At 58.0% G+C, this 17447-nt stretch overlaps 2 protein-coding genes across 3 annotated transcripts; both read left to right on the top strand.

Annotated features, from left to right (window-relative positions):
* Positions 1-5861: 5861 nt before the first annotated feature.
* On the top strand, positions 5862-11042 carry CA11 (carbonic anhydrase 11). Its single transcript, XM_047834985.1, has 9 exons — positions 5862-6311; positions 6398-6472; positions 7219-7361; positions 8702-8887; positions 9106-9201; positions 9347-9419; positions 9523-9677; positions 9928-10093; positions 10913-11042. The coding sequence occupies exons 1-9, from the start codon at positions 6245-6247 to the stop codon at positions 10936-10938; spliced, it is 987 nt and encodes a 328-aa protein (XP_047690941.1). The 5' UTR covers positions 5862-6244; the 3' UTR covers positions 10939-11042.
* A 140-nt stretch (positions 11043-11182) lies between these two features.
* Positions 11183-17376, top strand: DBP (D-box binding PAR bZIP transcription factor). Of its 2 annotated transcripts, none has more exons than XM_047834986.1 (4): positions 11183-12194; positions 13116-13526; positions 15148-15359; positions 16879-17376. In XM_047834986.1, exons 1-4 carry the CDS (start codon positions 12056-12058, stop codon positions 17092-17094), a joined length of 978 nt encoding a protein of 325 aa, XP_047690942.1. In that variant the 5' UTR covers positions 11183-12055; the 3' UTR covers positions 17095-17376. The 2 variants fall into 2 exon arrangements, with proteins under 2 accessions (XP_047690942.1, XP_047690943.1); XM_047834987.1 differs by lacking the exon at positions 11183-12194 and adding an exon at positions 12266-12670.
* Positions 17377-17447: the final 71 nt, after the last annotated feature.

The following is a 17447-nucleotide window of genomic DNA, read 5'->3' as shown; positions in this document are numbered from 1 at the left end:
GGCTCCCCCAAGAGAGCGGAAGCTGCGAACAGCTCTCTCTCCCTGCTCTCAAGGCGAGGAGGTGAAGAGAGGCTGTGGGAACCATCCAGGCCTGGAGAGTCCTGGCCCTGTCGCCTCCCACCCAGGGGTCAGGGAGGCAGGAGATGAAACTGAGGACCGAGGTGAGCCCCATATGTTCCCTATGACCCAAACTTTGTTCCCAGCGACCGAGACAAATAGGCGTGAAATCCACATCTGGGACCCACCTCCGGCCTGGCCATTCCCTCCGCCTCCGGGCAGCGAGCCCAGTCTGTCTGTGTGCTATCGTGGAGGCCACACAGGTGGCTTCCAGAACTCAAAGGAGCCTCCTGCCCACCTCACCATTGCTGATGGCTTCCTAGAAGAGTAGACTCCTGCAGTATCTAAGAGACTGAGTAAGAATTTGCCCAGCAGAGAAGAGAAAAAGAGAACCCCAGTTAGAGGCAACAGTTGGCGCAAAGTTCTCGAAGCCAGAGGGCCTTGTGTGGTTAGACCAGAGAAATTAGGCTGGGGATTGGCGGTAGTCAAGGCATATGAGGCCTCTAAGGCCAGGCTGATGGCCTGTGTGTTTTTTCCGTGGGGCCCTGGGGAGCCCTGGGAGGTCTATGAGCTAAAGAAAGGGGAGAGCCAGTCCCCTAATCACTGAGGTGTTCAGTTCACTAGGAGAGCCCAGAGAGGGCTGTGAACCTAGCCCGGAGATCAGGAAACGTGTCTTAGAGAAAGTGATATTTGAGATAGGCCTTGAAGGACAGATGAAGGATTTGGTCACAACAAGAAAGGCTGAGGGTCGGACACTCTGTCCAGGGGTGCTGGGCATCAGTGGGACCTCTGTGACTAGGGCAGAGGCAGGGTGAGGTCTGGGATCCGTAAAGGGTAGGCCGGAGGCAGAGGGAGAGCCAGGAGGGGGAGGCCAGCAGGGAGAGGAGGAGTTTGGACCTGGGCCTCAATTATGGGGACAGACAAAGGGGAAAATGTCACCTACACCTGGGAGACTTCCCCTCTCTCTCTTTTTTTAAAGTTTATGTATTTATTTTGAAAGAGAGAGAAAGAGAGCAGGAAGGACAGAGAGAGAGAGAGAGAGAATCTCAAGGTGGCTCTGCACTGTCAGCATGGAGCCCGATGTGGGGCTCAAACTCAGGAACCGTGAGACCATGACCTGAGCTGAAATCAAGAAGCCAGGAGGCCCTGTAAGCCTTCCTCTCTCTCTCTCTCTCTTTTTTTTAATTTATTTATTTATTTATTTTATTTATTTATTTTTTTTAATTTTTTTTTCAACGTTTATTTATTTTTGGGACAGAGAGAGACAGAGCATGAACGGGGGAGGGGCAGAGAGAGAGGGAGACACAGAATCGGAAACAGGCTCCAGGCTCTGAGCCATCGGCCCAGAGCCCGACGCGGGGCTCGAACTCACGGACCGCGAGATCGTGACCTGGCTGAAGTCGGACGCTTAACCGACTGCGCCACCTAGGCGCCCCAACGTTTATTTATTTTTGAGAGACAGAGAGAGATAGAGCTCGAGTGGGGAGGGACAGAGGGCAAGAGGGAAACACAGAATCCGAAGCAGGCTCCAGGCTCCGAGCGGTCAGCCCAGAGCCCGATGCCGGGCTCGAACCCATGAACCGCGAGATCACGACCTGAGCCGAAGTGGGGTGCTCAATAGACTGAGTCACCCAGGCGCCCACGGAAGCCTTCCTTTTAGTCCCCCCTCCCCTACACAAAAATGTTTTCTCCACCATTTCTCTCATTTCTCTGCCACTGTCTCTATTTTGACTCCATTCCTTCATTTATTCCTTCATTCAACATACTCTCCTGAGGTCTCCCTGGGAAATACTGGGATGGAGACCTGAGTCAGACCCAGGACTTGCCCTGCAGGGGGAGGGTGTTGTAGGGGAGAGACCTACATACAGTCACATCGGTGTGATGTGTGATAATGGAGACAGCTTGGGGCTTCCCCTGTTAGATCAGAGAAGGCTTCCTGGAGGAGGTGAGGCCCTTGCTGGACCTTGCAGGAAACCCAAGTGTCTCCCAAGCAGATAGGAGGGAGCCAGAGTCTCAAGGGGAGAGACATGGGAAGTATGGTCTCATTCAATCATGTTCGATTTCTCTCCCGAGGAACAGCCCCATGTGCCCTGTGTGGGGCGATGCTGGGGACCCAGAGATGGGTCAGGCCTGGGCCCTTGAGAGAGGACACACAGGAGACAGTCCCTCCTCTAATGGGATCTGTGCTCTAACGGAGGAAGCACAGGGCATTAGGGATGTGCTCAGTGGGCACTGACCCAGCCTGGGGCATCAGGGAGGGCTTCCCGGAGGAGGAGAGCCAACTCTTAGGTAGAGCCTACTCTTCCTGACGTGTCAGGAAGTGAAGTGTCTTGTCTGTCTCTCCCTCCATGTATCTCTGGCTCCGTCATTGCCTGTCTCCGAAAAGTTCCAAGACTTTCTCAGTATTTCTCCCCACCCGTGAGGTCGGCTGCCATAACCAATGACCACAAACTGTGTGACTGAAAACAACAGAAATTTATTCTCTCACAGCTCCGGAGGCCCGGAGGCCCAAATCAAGGTGTCGGCAGGGCCATGGTCCCTCTGAAGGCTCCAGGAGAGGATCCTTCCTCGCATCTCCCAGCTTCTGGTGGCTCCTGGCATTTCTTGGCTTGTGGCCACATCACTCCAATCTGTGCCTCTGTCTTCACGTTGTCATCTCGGATCTCCCTCTGCCTTTCTCTCATAAGGACACTTGTCATTGGATTTAGGGTCCAGGCAGATAATGCAGGAGGATCTGATCTCAAGGTCATTAACTTAGTCACAGCTGCAGAAACCTTTTGGCCAAATTAGGTCCCATTCACAGGTTTGAGGCACCTTCCTTTCTTTCTTCCTTCTTTCCTTCCTTTCTTTCTTTCTTTCTTTCTCTCTCTCTTTCTTTCTTTCTTTCTTTCTTTCTCTTTCTTTCTTTCTTTCTTTCTTTCTTTCTTTCTTTCTTTCATGTGTGGGGGGGGGCACCATCCAACCTACTATATCTTGGATGAGTCGCTTCTCTCTCTCACCAGCCTCAGTGTTTCTATCTGAATAATGGGGCTAATTTTTTTTATATTATTATTAAAGCATGGGGACAGGACCCAAGGGCAGGAAGAGCTCTATAATGGGGCTAATTTTAACCCCACCTCATGGGGCAGCTTTGAGGGTTGAAAGAAAGCCTACAGGGTGCATGGCATGGCCTGGTGTCTAGAAAACTCCAGTCAGGGCGGCTTTTCTCCATCAGATTTGGGTCCCTCTTCCACGCTTCCTGACGCTTTCCCCACTTTTCTGCATCTATGCCTCCATTGTGTTTCCTCCATTCCTCTTTTTTCTTTTTAAGTGTATTTATTCATTTTGAGAGGGGGGAGGGCAGAGAGTGGAGAGAAAGAGAATCCCAAGCGGGCTCCGCACTGACAGTGCAGAGCCCGACGCAGGGCTCGAACCCACCAACCGCAAGATCGTGACCTGAGCTGAAATCCAGGGTCGGATGTTTAACCGACTGAGCCACCCAGGCGCCCCTCCCCCCCTCTCGTCTTTGTTTTCCTCCTCTGCTCCTCCACTTCCTAAGTGGAGAACTCTGGGCAAGTCACTGATGGCTTCTGACCCTTGGTTTCCTCATCTGTAGAATGGGACCACAGCCTCTACCCCACTGGGCGGCTGGGGATTACACGAGCGAGTTCACAGGAAGCCTCAGAACTCTGCCTGGGATGTCGTAGCTGCTTTATGTGCTGGCTGTTATTACTGTAACTTATTATTGTTGTTGTTGTTGTTGTTGTTGTTGTTACCGTGTTATCGCCATTGTTTCTTTTGTCTTGCCTCTTTTCCCTGTCTCCATAGTTCCCTCAAGCATCTCTCTCCACGTGTCACTGAGTTCCTGAATATGTGTCTCCTTGACCTCAAAGCCTCACGGGGCTTTCAGGGTCCACCTCGCCCCGTTGTTCTGTCTCCCTCTTCTTCTCCCTCTTCTCTCTCGTCGATTCTCTGATGCTTCGAGAGGAGGGGCCTAATCTCTTAGGCTTAGTGAGACTTAGCGACTCACTTCTGAGGGACAGAAGAAAACAGAAGTGATGGTGCGTGGTTTTGGAGATTAGGTCATAGAAGACCTCTCTCTCTCTCTCTCTCTCTCTCTCTCACAATCACTCACTCTAGGGAAGCCAGAAGTCACGTTGTGAGGCCCACTGGTGAGGAGCCCAGGCCCTCCTGGCAACCGCCGTGTAGGAGAGCTTGGAAGGGATTCTCCAGCCCCAGTCGACCCTTCAGATGACGGCACCCTGGCCCATAGCCTAACTGGACCCTCATGAGAGGCCCTGAGCCGAACCACCCAGCTAAGCCACTCCCAAACTCTAACCCCTCAGAAACGGTGAGACAACAGATGTTTGCTGCTCTAAGCCACTGAGTTTGGGGGAGATTTGTTCCCCCCATATCCCTTGTGGCAATGGATAAGTCATACATACCTTTCTTTCTCGCGTTTTCTCTTCATTTCTGACTCTCTTTGGGCGTCCCTGTCCCCTCCATCTCTAGGTCCTTGGAATGTCCGTTCCCAATTCTCTATCCGAATGTCTGTCTTTCTGCCTCGACTCTCTCCCTTGACGTCCGTTGGATTGTTTCTGGGTCTCTCTCCCTCTGTCTGGGCCCCTGGGTCTCTGCCATCTGGTCCTTTCTGGCTCTCTCTCTTTCCCTGCTGTGTTTCTACTCAGGTGCCTGTGTGTGTGTCTGCCTCTTTCTCTGTGTTTCTCTGTCTCTCTCTTTAGTGTTGGCTGTGTCACTCTGGATCTCTTTTCTATTTCTGTCTCCCCCCCCTCTGGCCTTGCCTGGCGTCTCGTTCTGGCATCTCCGACCTGCTGGGTGGATGGGGCTCTCTGTTGCTATAGCTAAGTGTGTATCCGTATTTCTTGCTCTGCCTCCATCAGTATCTCTCTCTCTCTCTCTCTCTCTCTCTCTCTCTCTGTATCACTTTCCGCGTCTTTCTACCTGGATCTCTCAGCGTGTGTGTCTCTCTCTCTCCCTCCCTCCTGGCCTCCCCATCTCCAGCCAGCGGTCTGCCCCCCGCCCTGGCGCCCCGCGTCCATCTCGGGCTCCCTTTCCCTTCCCAAGCCTCTGCAGTTCTCCGACCTCACCTCCGGCTCTCGCCTCCGCCTCCCCGGCTCCTCCTCCCCGGCTCTCGGTCCCTCTCCAGGTCTCTGCCTCCCCCTCCTGGTCAGCCGCCCGCACCGCACCCCGATCTCCCAGGGGATCCCTCAGCCCGGTTAAGGCAGCCCCCAGCCGAGGCCGAGCGGGGCGGGGGGGCGGGGGCTGCAGGCGCCGGTGCGGGCTCCAACCCGGGTCCCCGCGAGCCGGGGGACCTCGGATCCTCCGGCGCCAGCGGGACCATAGCACCGAGACTTCGGAGGACTGTCAGCGCCACCTTAAGCTCCCCCCCCCTTCCCCCTTCTGCGGAGGATGGGAACTGCCAGCTCCGGGCCCTAGGTGTCCCGGCCAACCCCCCCCCCCTCCCCTCCCCGCCCCGCCCCCATGGCCCCGGCACAGTTGGAAGCTGGGGATCGGCCCCCAGCGACCCCTCCATCCTGCCCCTTGGGCATCCCCCCTACACCAGGCCGAGGAGCGTTCGCTGCTGTGAGATCGCCCGCCCCCCCCAGCAACAACGACAAAAAAATTAAATAACACCCAGAGAGAGAAGAGAGGGAGGGGGGAGGAGGGAGCGGGGACGAGGGAAGAGAGAGACGGAGAAGAAACAGGAGAGGCAGGAGAGGAGGAGGTGGGGAGGCAGGGAGAGAGAGAAGCTGGAGACAGAGAGAGACCGGGAGGAGGAAAGAGAAGCAGGATGGAGACATGGGGTTAGGTGGCTGGGGGGAGGGGGGGGAGCTGGAAGAAGACAGAGCGAAGAGGGGGGGTGTGGATTAGAAACCAGGAGGTAACCCCGGGGAGAAGCAGGAGGCAGAGAGAGGAATAGGAAGATCAGGAGGTAGAGGGAGGCTGGAGGGTTGGGGAAAAGAGAGAGAAGGAGGAGAGGAAGGGAGAGCAGGGAGAGGAGGCGGGAGGGGATTTGGGGGTCTCGGTCCTCCCCACCACCGCCTCGGTGTTCTGGGAACCGGTCTCCCTGTGGGGAGGAGAGGCAGGCTGGCAGTCCTGGAGGGACTGGGTCCCACAAAGAGGGGCCAGAGGAGCTGAGAGAGGGGGCCGGGACATTGGGAAGGGGTCGTTCAGAGGCCTCCCGGGGATGGGGGTTGCAGCTCGACTGAGCGCCCCTCGAGCGCTGGTACTCTGGGCCGCACTGGGGGCAGCAGGTAAGGCCCAGTGAGGGGGGGTTGGGGCAGGAGCCCCTGAGGGGGGGGGGTGCCCAGGAGAGGGGCTCAGGCTGCTCTCTCCGCAGCTCACATCGGACCTGCACCTGATCCGGAAGACTGGTGGAGCTACAAGGATAATCTCCAGGGAAACTTCGTGCCAGGTGCAGCCAGGGCGGGGACCCAGGAGTCCGGGCTGCTGGGTGCCTCCTCCCTCGGACCCAGGAGCCCTCTCCTCACAGGACCCGGGAGTCCCAGCCCCTTCCTCCCACCCTCAGGAGTTGGGCCCAGCCTCTGAACCCGGCAGCTCACCATGGGACATTATATATGTGCATTTCAAGTAGTGAGTGGGAGTGAGTGGAAGGAAAGAGTGTGGGGGTGGAAGAGAGCGCGTGTCCCTTTGCAAGGAAAGAGGCAGGTAGGTCCCGGCTGTTCCTGGGAATCAGTGGGTCGCCGGCCGGTTCCCCTGCCTTGGCCAGCCCTGTCTTGCAACTCCTCTCCCCGATACATTCATTATCCAGCTGCGGGACACAGGAGACTGAAAGAACTACGACTCCCATGGGCGCCTGGGCGGGCCGGCAGTGGATGGGTAGGCTGGCTGCCCTCAGGCCTGCTGGGAGTTGTAGTTCCTTCCCCCAATGGCTTAATGACTTCAGATCGGTTTCATCCAGGAGGGCGCTAGATGGTCTTAGGAAACTCCTCCAAGCTTCTTCTAGGACCCAGGATTCTGGATCCCAGCCCCCTCCTCCCTCAGACCCAGGAGTCGCCGTCTCCTGCCCTTCCTCTCCTGGGATCCGGGAGTCCAGACCACAGCCTTGTGGGCAAATCCCAGCATTGGGATCCAGCCCCTATTTCTGACTCCTTTCCACCCCCCCCCCCCCCCCCCCCCCCGCCCCATCCCTGCTTCCAGGGCCTCCCTTCTGGGGCCTGGTGAATGCCGCCTGGAGTCTGTGTGCTGTGGGGAAGCGGCAAAGCCCCGTGGACGTGGAGCTGAAGAGGGTCCTTTATGACCCCTTTCTGCCCCCACTGAGGCTCAGCACTGGGGGAGAGAAGGTAAGGGGCCTGGTGGGAGGGGTTACCCAATCCCCTGGGGGTGGGCACGAGTGGGGGTGGGTCTCTGAGGTGGAAATCTAGCCTGGGGTAAGGAGGGGCACACCCTGGGGTGGAAAGGAGGCTCCTTACACTCGAAAGTGGATCACCTGTTCCCCCCTCCCCAAACATGGCTCGCTAGTGTTTCCACATCTGTAAAAGCAGTTGTAAAACAAACCGCTCTCGGTGCTAGGCCCCGTTTTAAAAGCTTGATAATAAGTCTTCTAATCCTCAGAAACCACACCATGAAACAGGTGCTATCACTGTCCCCATTTTATGGATGCAGACACTGAGGCACAGAGAGATTGGGTTACTTGTCTGAGGTTGCACAGCTAGAGTGCCATCCCTGGGATCCAAACCCAGGCGGTGTGGTCCTAGCCTCCACGTTCTTGCCCACTTTGCAGTGCCATTTCGTTTCTTTTTTTTTTTTTTTTTAATGTTTATTCACTTTTGAGGGAGAGCGAGCGAGCATGAGCGAGGGAGAGGCAGAGAGAGAGAGAAAGACAGAAAACCTGCAGCGGGCTCCAACGTGGGGCTTGAACCCACAAACCAAAGATCATGACCTGAGCCTAGCTCTGTGTGTGTGTGTGTGTGTGTGTGTGTGTGTTTTCAATTATTTCAATAAAAATACAAAACATCCCGTCATTGTCCACAAGGTCCTGCACCATCTGGCTCCTATCTCCTCTCCTTTGCTCACCAAGCTCTGGTCCCACTGGCCTCCTTGCTGTCATGGAAACAGGCTACCTCAGGGCCTTTGCACTTGCTGTTTCCTCTTCCTGGAATGCCCTTCTCTCTGCTCTTTGCGACTAATTCCTGCTTATCTTTTAGGTCTCCACTCAAATGTCCCTTTCTTGTGATGGCCTTTCCTCATCCCACCCTACCCCACCCCCGATCTAGGCTGGGTTTCCCATTACATCTTCTGAGAGCTTTCAGTTCTTTACTGCATGAGCATAAGATGTGATTCATTAAGCAGTTACTTATGTGATTCCTTATTTATTGTGTCTGCTCCCTTAGCATGCAAGTTCCATGAGGCCCAGGGTTTTTTTGTCTACTTGTTATGCTCTCCTCCTGGCATCCATGGCACATAGTAGCAGCTCAATAAATATTTGTTAGTGAAATAAATCCAGCGATCGTGAGCACCTGCCACGGACCAGAACAGAGCCTGCAAAGTCACTGGTGTTGAAACTATGCTGAATGATTAAATGACTCTCTCGGAAGCAGGAAATGTAGGCGTGGAATGCGGGAGCGAGAACATCTCTCTTCGTCCCCGTGACGGCTTCCACCTCATTCCACCTCTCCCGCAGCTCCGGGGAACCCTCTACAACACCGGCCGCCATGTCTCCTTCCTGCCTGCACCCCGGCCCGTGGTCAACGTGTCTGGGGGGCCCCTCCTCTATAGCCATCGACTCAGTGAACTGCGATTGCTGTTTGGAGCGCGCGATGGAGCCGGCTCGGAACACCAGATCAACCACCAGGGGTTCTCTGCGGAGGTGGTGGCCACTGACCTCTGACCCTTGACCTTCGCCCCAAGTTGAACCAACTGCTCCCCCACCTTACCTTTCTTTTGAGGCCTCACCCCATCCTCTTTCATAGAACAGCCCCCCGAGCACTAAGCTTTAACCTGACTTGAGACCCCAAGGGCCCAGAGCTGTACCCGTTCTCTCCTCCCCTTCTGCTGGGGGACCCCCACTCTGTGCTTCCCTCCCAGGTGCAGCTCATCCACTTCAACCAAGAACTCTATGGGAACCTGAGCGCCGCCTCCCGGGGCCCCAATGGCCTGGCCATTCTCAGCCTCTTTGTCAATGTGAGCCCAGGCAAGAGTCTGAGGGAAGGTGGGGTCTGAGCCAGAAGAAGTCTGGGAGGCCCAGGCTCCCGCGTTCTGGGGAAGGAAGGGATTGGGGGCTCGGGCTTCTGGATTCCTACTTCCTCACCTCGTACCCCCCCCACAGGTGGCCGGCAGCTCAAACCCCTTCCTCAGCCGCCTCCTTAACCGTGACACCATCACCCGCATCTCCTACAAGAGTAAGTCCCTGGTGCATTGGTGGGGGACTGGGGAAGCAGGGTGTGCACAGGACGGGAGCTCAAGAAGGGCACTCCTCTTCACTCTCGCCCGGTATTCCCGCAGATGATGCCTACTTTCTTCAAGACCTGAGCCTGGAGCTCCTGTTCCCCGAATCCTTTGGCTTCATCACCTATCAGGGCTCTCTCAGCACCCCGCCCTGCTCAGAGACTGTCACCTGGATCCTCATCGACCGGGCCCTCAATATTACCTCCCTCCAGGTGACCCACTGTGCCCTGCAGCCCCTTTGGCCTGGCTAACCCATTCCCTGGCCTGGGCATCCTCCCTTGGCCTCACCTACTCTCCTCCCTTCTTCCTTGTCCGACTGCTGGGAGGGTCAGACAACCTTTGGGGGTGGGCTGGGGCTGAGAAAAGCCCCGCCCACCCGCTAGGGGGGCGGAGCTTCCCCTGAGACTATTCACCCGGACCGTTCCTTATTCACTCTCAGTTTCCCACCCCCTCCCACGGCAGATGCACTCCCTGAGACTCCTGAGCCAGAATCCTCCGTCCCAGATCTTCCAGAGCCTCAGCGGTAACGGCCGGCCCCTGCAGCCCTTGGCCCACAGGGCCTTGAGGGGCAACAGGGACCCCCGGCACCCCGAGAGGCGCTGCCGAGGCCCCAACTACCGCCTGCATGGTATGGTCCAGTCTGCACCCCCCCTCCCCCGCACGTCTTGGTCTAACCCGCCTATGTGTTCCCCCCCCCCCCTTGTTTTCCCAAAGTGATACAGTCCTACCCACCCCTCTGCCGTTTCTGTTTGGTCCAGCCTCCTGAGCTCGCGCTCGCTTTCTCCCTTCTACGTGTGTGTCAACATGGTACAATCCACCTCCACGCCACAGACCGTTGCTGGTCCGTGATTTGTCTTTTCCTCTTCACCGCTTGCAACCTGCAACTTGTATATAACCCGAACCCGAGCCACCTGGCTTCCCTGTGGTACGATTACCTACTGGGCCGTGGTTCCTATCGCTATGGCTTTCCACAATGGTACAGCCCGGATCCCTTCCCTGTTTCCATGTGGTACAATCGCATCGTGTTCCATAATCTGACACACACCCCCTTCCTGGAAATCAACATGGTACAGTCCCCTTCCCTTTCTGCTGCCACCCTGTGGCTCAGCCCTACGATCTAAAGGCCACCTCTCCGGCTTCTCCACATGGTTTGGCCCAGACCCCCCCACCCCCCCCCACCCCGCCCATGAATACCTTCACATAGTTGAGTCTGATGCTGAAACTGGACATCCCTATTCCACCCTCCTGCTGCCTCCTGCTGGTTCAACCCAGTGCCGGTCCAGAATCTGACCGTTTTCTCCAGCTTGTCGACCTGGTACATTCCGGGTTCCCCCTTCGCAGCCTCCCTGTGGTCAGAGCCCTACGCGGCCCAGCCCCGCCCCTCTGCAGGGTCCAGCCTGTGGTGCCCTAAACTAACTCTCCCCCACCGGTGTCGTCTGTCTTACAGTGGATGGTGCCCCCCATGGTCGCTGAGACTCCCCATCGAGGATTGCGCCTGTCCTTTCCAAGTCTCCCCACTCGGGGAGGGGAGTCACCCCCAAAACAAAGCTATTAAAGGGACAGAATACTTCCTGTTTCTTAGTGGTCTGATTCTAGGCGCGGCGGGGAAACATTTGGGTATTGGAGAACAGCAGCCTTCTTCTAGAAACCAATCTCCCTCTTCCTAAACCGCACCACTCGGTTTTTTGGCTTCCTGTTTCCCCAAACTGTCATTTAGATTAGCGGCTCCTTTAAGTGGAGCCTCTTTCATTCCCCCCCAACTCACCCTCCCCGTCGGGCAGCACGCGCAGAGCCATGTGCTTCCCCCTCCCGCCTGCCTCATTGGCCCGAACTGGGTCACGGTCCCGCCCCCAGTGCCGTCTCCCATTGGGCAAATGTAGGTCAGGGTCCCGCCTCCCACCTAAAGGCGCAGCAACTTCACGCACTTAGCCCCTCACGCGCCCTCCCGGGCCTTGGCGGATGCTGGGGTCCCATTGGCCGCGCGTCTCGAGGGGTCAAGACGCGATTGGCCCGTGCGTTCAGCCGGAGGGAGGCACGCGGCTGGGGTGCTTGGCCCGAGAGGCAGGCGGGGGCCGAGAGGAGGGGTGTGCGCTGTGGCGTCGGGTGTTTTGGTTTGGCTTTTTTTTTTTTTTTTTTCCGCGAAAGAAGTTTGCGTTGGCCACGCCTCAAGGCGGCCGCCTCCTCTTGCCCCCTCCCCCGCCCCTCCGCGCACACCTCTTGGTGCAGATTGCAAAGCGCCTTCCGCTGAGAGAGCTGCAGATTTTGCAAGAGCCTAGCTCGCCCACCTTGCTGGAGCGCCTTGTGTCCCCCTGAACTCCGGGTTGCAAAGAGCCGGTTGCCTGATTTGACCACCCCCTCACCCGGACTGCATGGTCTCCTGGGACCCTCTTGAGTTGCACGTTTCTGCACTGAGGACTGCGAATCCCCGTCACTCCTAGGATTTGCAGTGTTCTGGATACTGGAGGCTTGCAGGCTACGCTCGCCCGCTCCTGGGCAGGCACTCGCCCGAACCACAGGAGTGTGCCGCTGACTGGCAGGCCAGCTCTTCGCCTCTCCATGAGCCCGTGAGCTTACGGGCAGGTGCCCGGTGATGGCGCGGCCCGTGAGCGACAGGACCCCGGCCCCACTGCTGCTGGGCGGCCCAGCCGGGGCCCCCCCTGGCGGGGGAGCGCTGCTTGGGCTGCGGAGCCTTCTGCAGGGGACCAGCAAGCCCAAAGAGCCATCCAGCTGTGAGTTCTAGCCCCCGCCTATCCCAACTCGGACACCCAACTCCCTTAGGGATTCAAATGCTGGGGGGGGGGGACTACCTCCTATCGTGCCGAGAGTCCATTCTCAACCTTCATCTACTCAGTTACTAGGGTGTTTAGGACCCTAGATCCCTCGGCACCTAGGATCCAAAAGTACCTGCTTAAAGCCCATCCACCAGGAGGACCCAGGAGTCCCCGTGTCCTCTTCCCGGAGGACCCAAGAGTCTAGGCCCCAGCCCCCCCCCCCCTTCCTCTGGGTTATGAGAGTCCGGACCCCTGGGGTCCAGGAAAGAGGGAGGGGGTGTGTCGGATGCTCACACGGTATTGACACGGGCTTGGGCGGGGCCTCCTGGGGTCACATGGAGTCTGGGGATGAGGAATGTGCCCCAGGAATAGAGCCCCTTCCTGCCCCTTGCAGAGTGTGGGGGTGGGGAGAAGCGGCTACAGTGAGCAGGGGGGTAGGTTACAGAGAAATTACAGAGCCGTCATTTTTTTTTTCTCTCACCTGCCCAACCCTCCACCTGCCTCTTTTTGAACTTCGGTCCTCCTTCCGTGGCTCTGTACCTTCCCTGGTCTCTATCTTACCCCTCTCTGGGCCTCTATCCTCCCCCCTCTTTCTGAGTCTCTCTCCCTCTCTCGGTCTCTGCCTCCCTCTCTGTCTCTGCCGCCCCCGTCTGTGCCTTCTCTCTCTGGGTCTCTTTCGCTCTCTTGAGTCTCTGTTGCTTTCTCTCTCTGGGTCCTTGCCTTCCCTCTATGATCTCTCTCTTTCCCCCGTCTCCCCCCTCTTTCTCTGGATCTCCGCCGTGTGGGTCTCAATCCCCCCATTCTTCCTGTCTTTCTGTGTCGGGGTCTCTCCTCCGTCTCTTCCTTCCCACCCCACCCGGTCTTTTTCCCCGCCCGCAGGTCTCCTGAAGGAAAAGGAGCGCAAGGCGGCTCCGCCGGCATCCACGGTCCCCGGGCCGGGCCTGGAGACGGCGGGCCCGGCGGATGCCCCAGCTGGGGCGGTGGTGGGCGGCGGATCCCCGCGGGGGCGCCCGGGGGCCGCGCCTGGCCCGGGTCTGTTGGCGCCGCTGCTGTGGGAGCGGACGCTGCCGTTCGGCGACGTGGAGTACGTGGACCTGGACGCCTTCTTGCTGGAGCACGGGCTCCCGCCCAGTCCGCCGCCCCCCGGCGGCCCATCACCGGCGCCCTCGCCCGTGCGCACGCCCGCACCCTCCCCGGGGCCCGGCTCCTGCGGCTCAGCTTCCCCTCGTTCCTCGCCGGGGCACGCCCCCACCCGGGCTGCCCTCGGGGCCGCGGGCGGCCACCGCGCAGGTGCGACGGCGGGGGCGGGAACAGGGCCCCGGCTGGGCGGGGCTTGGACTTCGGGGGCGGGGCTGCGACCCGGGGATGCGATGGTGGGGCTGGGGTTGTGCGCCCAAATTCTGGGTCCTTCTAGGCGAGAGATGTTTGGAGAGAAGTCCGGATTCTGTGTCCCTTAATGCATCAGGGTACTGGGTCTCCTGGATCCATTGGAGATAAGGGACTTGGGACCCCAAATTCCAGGAAGTATGTCCAGTAGGGAGATAGTGTGGATTTTTCGGAGGGACGTGGGGACCGAGGGTCCGGATACTCGAGGAGCCGGGACTGGGACCCCAGAACACCGGAATTATTTACTGGGGAGTGAACTGCACTCCAGAATCCGGGCCCAGAATCGGTGGAGTGTGGAAGGACCATAACTCGTAGGTCCTCTACAAGGGAGAAAGCAAGTCTGGGCACAGACTTCTGTTCCACCATGATGTAAGGGACTGTCTGCCCTGGTTCCTGAGTCCGCCAGTGGAGAGGGGCTGGCACCCCGGATCCTCTAGAGGGGAGAAGGTCGGGGATCTTCATTCTAGATCTTACATTGAGGCTTGGACCGAGTCTCCTATGTCCTGGGAGAGGAGGGGCCGAGGATCCCAGAATCCTAGCGTGTATCCCAGTGGCGAGGGAGAAGGAGGTCGAGGGGGTCGTTTCTCAGTGTGTTCCCCAGAGTGTAGGAATGCCTGGATCTTTGGAGGTTGAGAGGTTCGAGCTAAGAAACCCCAAAGAGCCTAAGGAAAAGTGTGCTCTCTCTCGGGCACTGGGGGGTCCCAGGGGCGGTCTGCAGGTTGGGGATTCCCGGACACACCTGCCCCTGGCCGGACCTCCGGGCGGAACCAGGGCCCTCCCCTTCCCAGCCGCACATTCCCGCGCCACGTGAGTCCTCTCCTCTCTCCTCCATAGTCTTGACTTCGCGCACGCGCGGTCACGCGGAGGGGGCGGGGTCTGGGGAACTAGAGGGCGCCCGTGGCTGCAGGGGGGGCGGGGCGGGAAAGCAGGCGCCCGCACGTGACTGGCCCTGAACCTGTGTCCTCAGCTGGCCCCGGCTTGGTCGCTCTTAAAGGCACAGGCCGCCCCTGTCCCCTCTCTTGAACCGACCTCCAAAAACCTGTCATTTCCTCTTTTCATCCCTAACCCTTCGAAGCCAGCAGCTCTTAAGAAGCTTACCTGAAGCCTTTTCAGTGCATTGGATTTCTTTTCCTTGAGCAGCCCCCCCCGGGAGGGGGGGGGGCTAGGCTTTGGTCAGGGATTCAGTAAGCAGGATTCGGGCTAGACTATGGGAAGGAAGCCGACGCTGCCAATCCGAGGGCCAGAGGTGTTAGAAGCAATAGACCAGACTCGTGTTATTTAGGGTAAGTCAGTTATAATTGGGCTCATTTCTGTGTTTGTGAAAGTGGAGTCGGTTCCATGATTTCTAAGCTACAAGGTAGCTTAGGGACCCTTCGTAGTTTATATTAGAGAGGTTGATCTCTGACAGGCTTTACGGTAGGCCTCATAAGGGCCTTCCTCGGGGTGGAAAAGATACCTGATCAGGGGTAGCCTCTGCGAGTACCAAATATATACACACTCAGGTGGCACATTCTGTTTCCCCAAGGCCTGACCTCTCGGGACACACCCAGCCCTGTGGACCCAGACACCGTGGAGGTGCTGATGACATTTGAACCCGACCCAGCAGATTTAGCCCTGTCGAGCATTCCTGGCCACGAGACCTTTGACCCTCGGAGACATCGCTTCTCAGAGGAGGAACTTAAGCCCCAGCCCATCATGAAGAAGGCTCGGAAGATCCAGGTGCCAGAGGAGCAGAAGGTGAGCACTGCTAGGTGTAGGATGTAGGCATGGCCTTTGCAGGCCCTACGGCCAGGGATGGCCCTTTCCTCCCAGTCAGGCCTGGGCTTCTCATTGGGGTTAGCTCTCAAGGTTCCCTTAACCTACAGCCAAGGATCAGTCAGTCGTGCGAAGCCGTGGGTGCGACGGGGCTGAGGTCTGGGCTTGAGATTTACGAAGATGGTATCATTATGGGATGCAGTCTCAACCAGCCTTGCTGGGCCCAGTTGTACAGGCTTGGGGCTTGGACCAGGCCCAGTTACTAAGGACAGCATTCCTTAGCAGCAGGGTATCAGCCTGTTTCTTCTGAGCCGCTAGCCCTGCTGGGGCTGGTCCTTTGGTCTCTGATTTGGGGCATCGTTCGGGGTGCTTGCGTCCGCCTAGGATGCAGACTTTGGCAGCCCCTCTGGGCCTTGTTTTCTGGGCCTGGACTGCTCCCTGGTGAGAGACCTCAAGTTCCCATCAGCAGCCAGAGCTGCCTTCTGATTTGGGGCAGCGACCGCTTCTTTCCAGTCTTCTCCCTTTGGCCAATTCTGGGGCCTCCCCTAGTTAAGAGGTGTCCTGGCTGCTCACCAGACTTCACCTCACCCTTGTGTAAGACGCGACTGCTCGAAGCACTGAGGATTGGCCTGTAAACCCAGCCTGGACCGGCGGTTTCTCTTGTCATGGGGCCTGGACCGGATTTACCCTAGCGAGCAGGGACGAGGCTTTAATGAAACGGGGATGTGAGGTCATCTTTTGGAGCTCTGGGTGGCCCTTGTTACTAAGGAGTGGTCCTCCTCAACCAAATTCTAGGACCAGAGAACCCTAAGTGTAATGGTGTGGGGAGGCCTCAGGATAGGCCCTTTTGCTAAAGTGCAGCCCTTCTGGCAACCAGGACCCGTTGGGAAGAAGGCAGCTCTCTGGCCTCTGTTCAAGGCCAGTAGGTCAGAGACTGGCTACAGTCATTGGGACCACTTAGACATTACCTTTGTTTGCTGGGAAAACAACAAGGAGGTTGCCTTGACAACCAGGTCCAAAGGCCCCCAGCTCTGGAAAGATTTATGGGATACAGAACCCCATCACTGGGGAGCCTAGGCTTTCCTTAGCAACCAGGATCTGGGCAGGTGATGCATAAAGCAGTGCTTTTTATGGGGAGAAGCCCTCCGACCCTGAAGGTCCCATCCCGTTGCTAGGGAACGAGCATCCTTAGCAACCAGGGGCTAACTGGAGGCCCTTTGTTGGGTGAGGAGCAGTGGGGTCTGCTCTGCACAGTGGAAACATGAAACCAAATTGCTTTGAGTGTGGGTGGAACGATCTCACACCTTAGCTGTTGCTAGGGGCTTGCTCTCCTTAGCAACCAGATCCCTGGGTACCCATCCTAGGAGAGACCTGGTAACCTTTAAGCCCCACTGCTGGGCAAGAAACCCCCCAGAGGGTCTCTTAGATGCCCTCCGTCCTTGAAGGCACAAGGCAAGCTGCTACCCCTGGCCCTCAGTGCCTTCTCAAACCCCACCCCCAGGATGAGAAGTATTGGAGCCGACGGTACAAGAATAACGAGGCAGCCAAGCGGTCCCGAGATGCCCGGCGGCTCAAGGAGAACCAGATATCGGTCCGGGCGGCCTTCCTGGAGAAGGAGAACGCCCTGCTGCGGCAGGAAGTGGTGGCTGTGCGCCAGGAGCTGTCCCACTACCGCGCCGTGCTGTCGCGCTACCAGGCCCAGCACGGAGCCCTGTGAGGCCGTCCCCTACCCTTGCCCGGCGGAGCTCTTCCCCGCCTCGCTCAGACTTGCGCCCCGACGCCCTTTTCCCTCCCCGCCCTGTGGCCCACAGGCCGGCCAGCTGGGTGCCCCAGGGACGTGATGATGCAGATAAATACATTTATATTTTTAAGAAAAAGCGAGCCTCCCCCCTCCCTCGCGGGGGCGGGGAGGGTCCTCTGTGTTGCCCCTGCCACTTCGGGGACCCCCATCTTCCCACCGCCTCCGTTAACACACCCTGAATAAATCTTGAGAACCCCAGAGCCAGCTGTTGTGGGGGGAGGAGGCAGCTCCCTGGCCCCAGTTCAAGGCCATCGGGTCACGCTGGCCGC

This window comes from Prionailurus viverrinus, chromosome E2 (genome assembly GCF_022837055.1).
Source record: "Prionailurus viverrinus isolate Anna chromosome E2, UM_Priviv_1.0, whole genome shotgun sequence".
Classification (NCBI taxonomy): Eukaryota; Metazoa; Chordata; class Mammalia; order Carnivora; family Felidae; genus Prionailurus; species Prionailurus viverrinus.
This window is presented reverse-complemented; position numbering and strand designations above follow the sequence as displayed.

Excerpts from the sequence above, each read along its gene's own strand:
- CA11 (XM_047834985.1), top strand. The coding sequence starts at position 6,245 with ATGGGGGTTGCAGCTCGACTGAGCGCCCCTCGAGCGCTGGTACTCTGG. Across the intron at positions 6,312-6,397 it reads GGCCGCACTGGGGGCAGCAG|CTCACATCGGACCTGCACCT; the intron begins GTAAGGCCCAGT and ends CTCTCTCCGCAG. Across the intron at positions 9,678-9,927 it reads TCAATATTACCTCCCTCCAG|ATGCACTCCCTGAGACTCCT; the intron begins GTGACCCACTGT and ends CTCCCACGGCAG.
- DBP (XM_047834986.1), top strand. The coding sequence starts at position 12,056 with ATGGCGCGGCCCGTGAGCGACAGGACCCCGGCCCCACTGCTGCTGGGC. Across the intron at positions 13,527-15,147 it reads CGCGGGCGGCCACCGCGCAG|GCCTGACCTCTCGGGACACA; the intron begins GTGCGACGGCGG and ends TGTTTCCCCAAG. Across the intron at positions 15,360-16,878 it reads AGGTGCCAGAGGAGCAGAAG|GATGAGAAGTATTGGAGCCG; the intron begins GTGAGCACTGCT and ends CCCCACCCCCAG.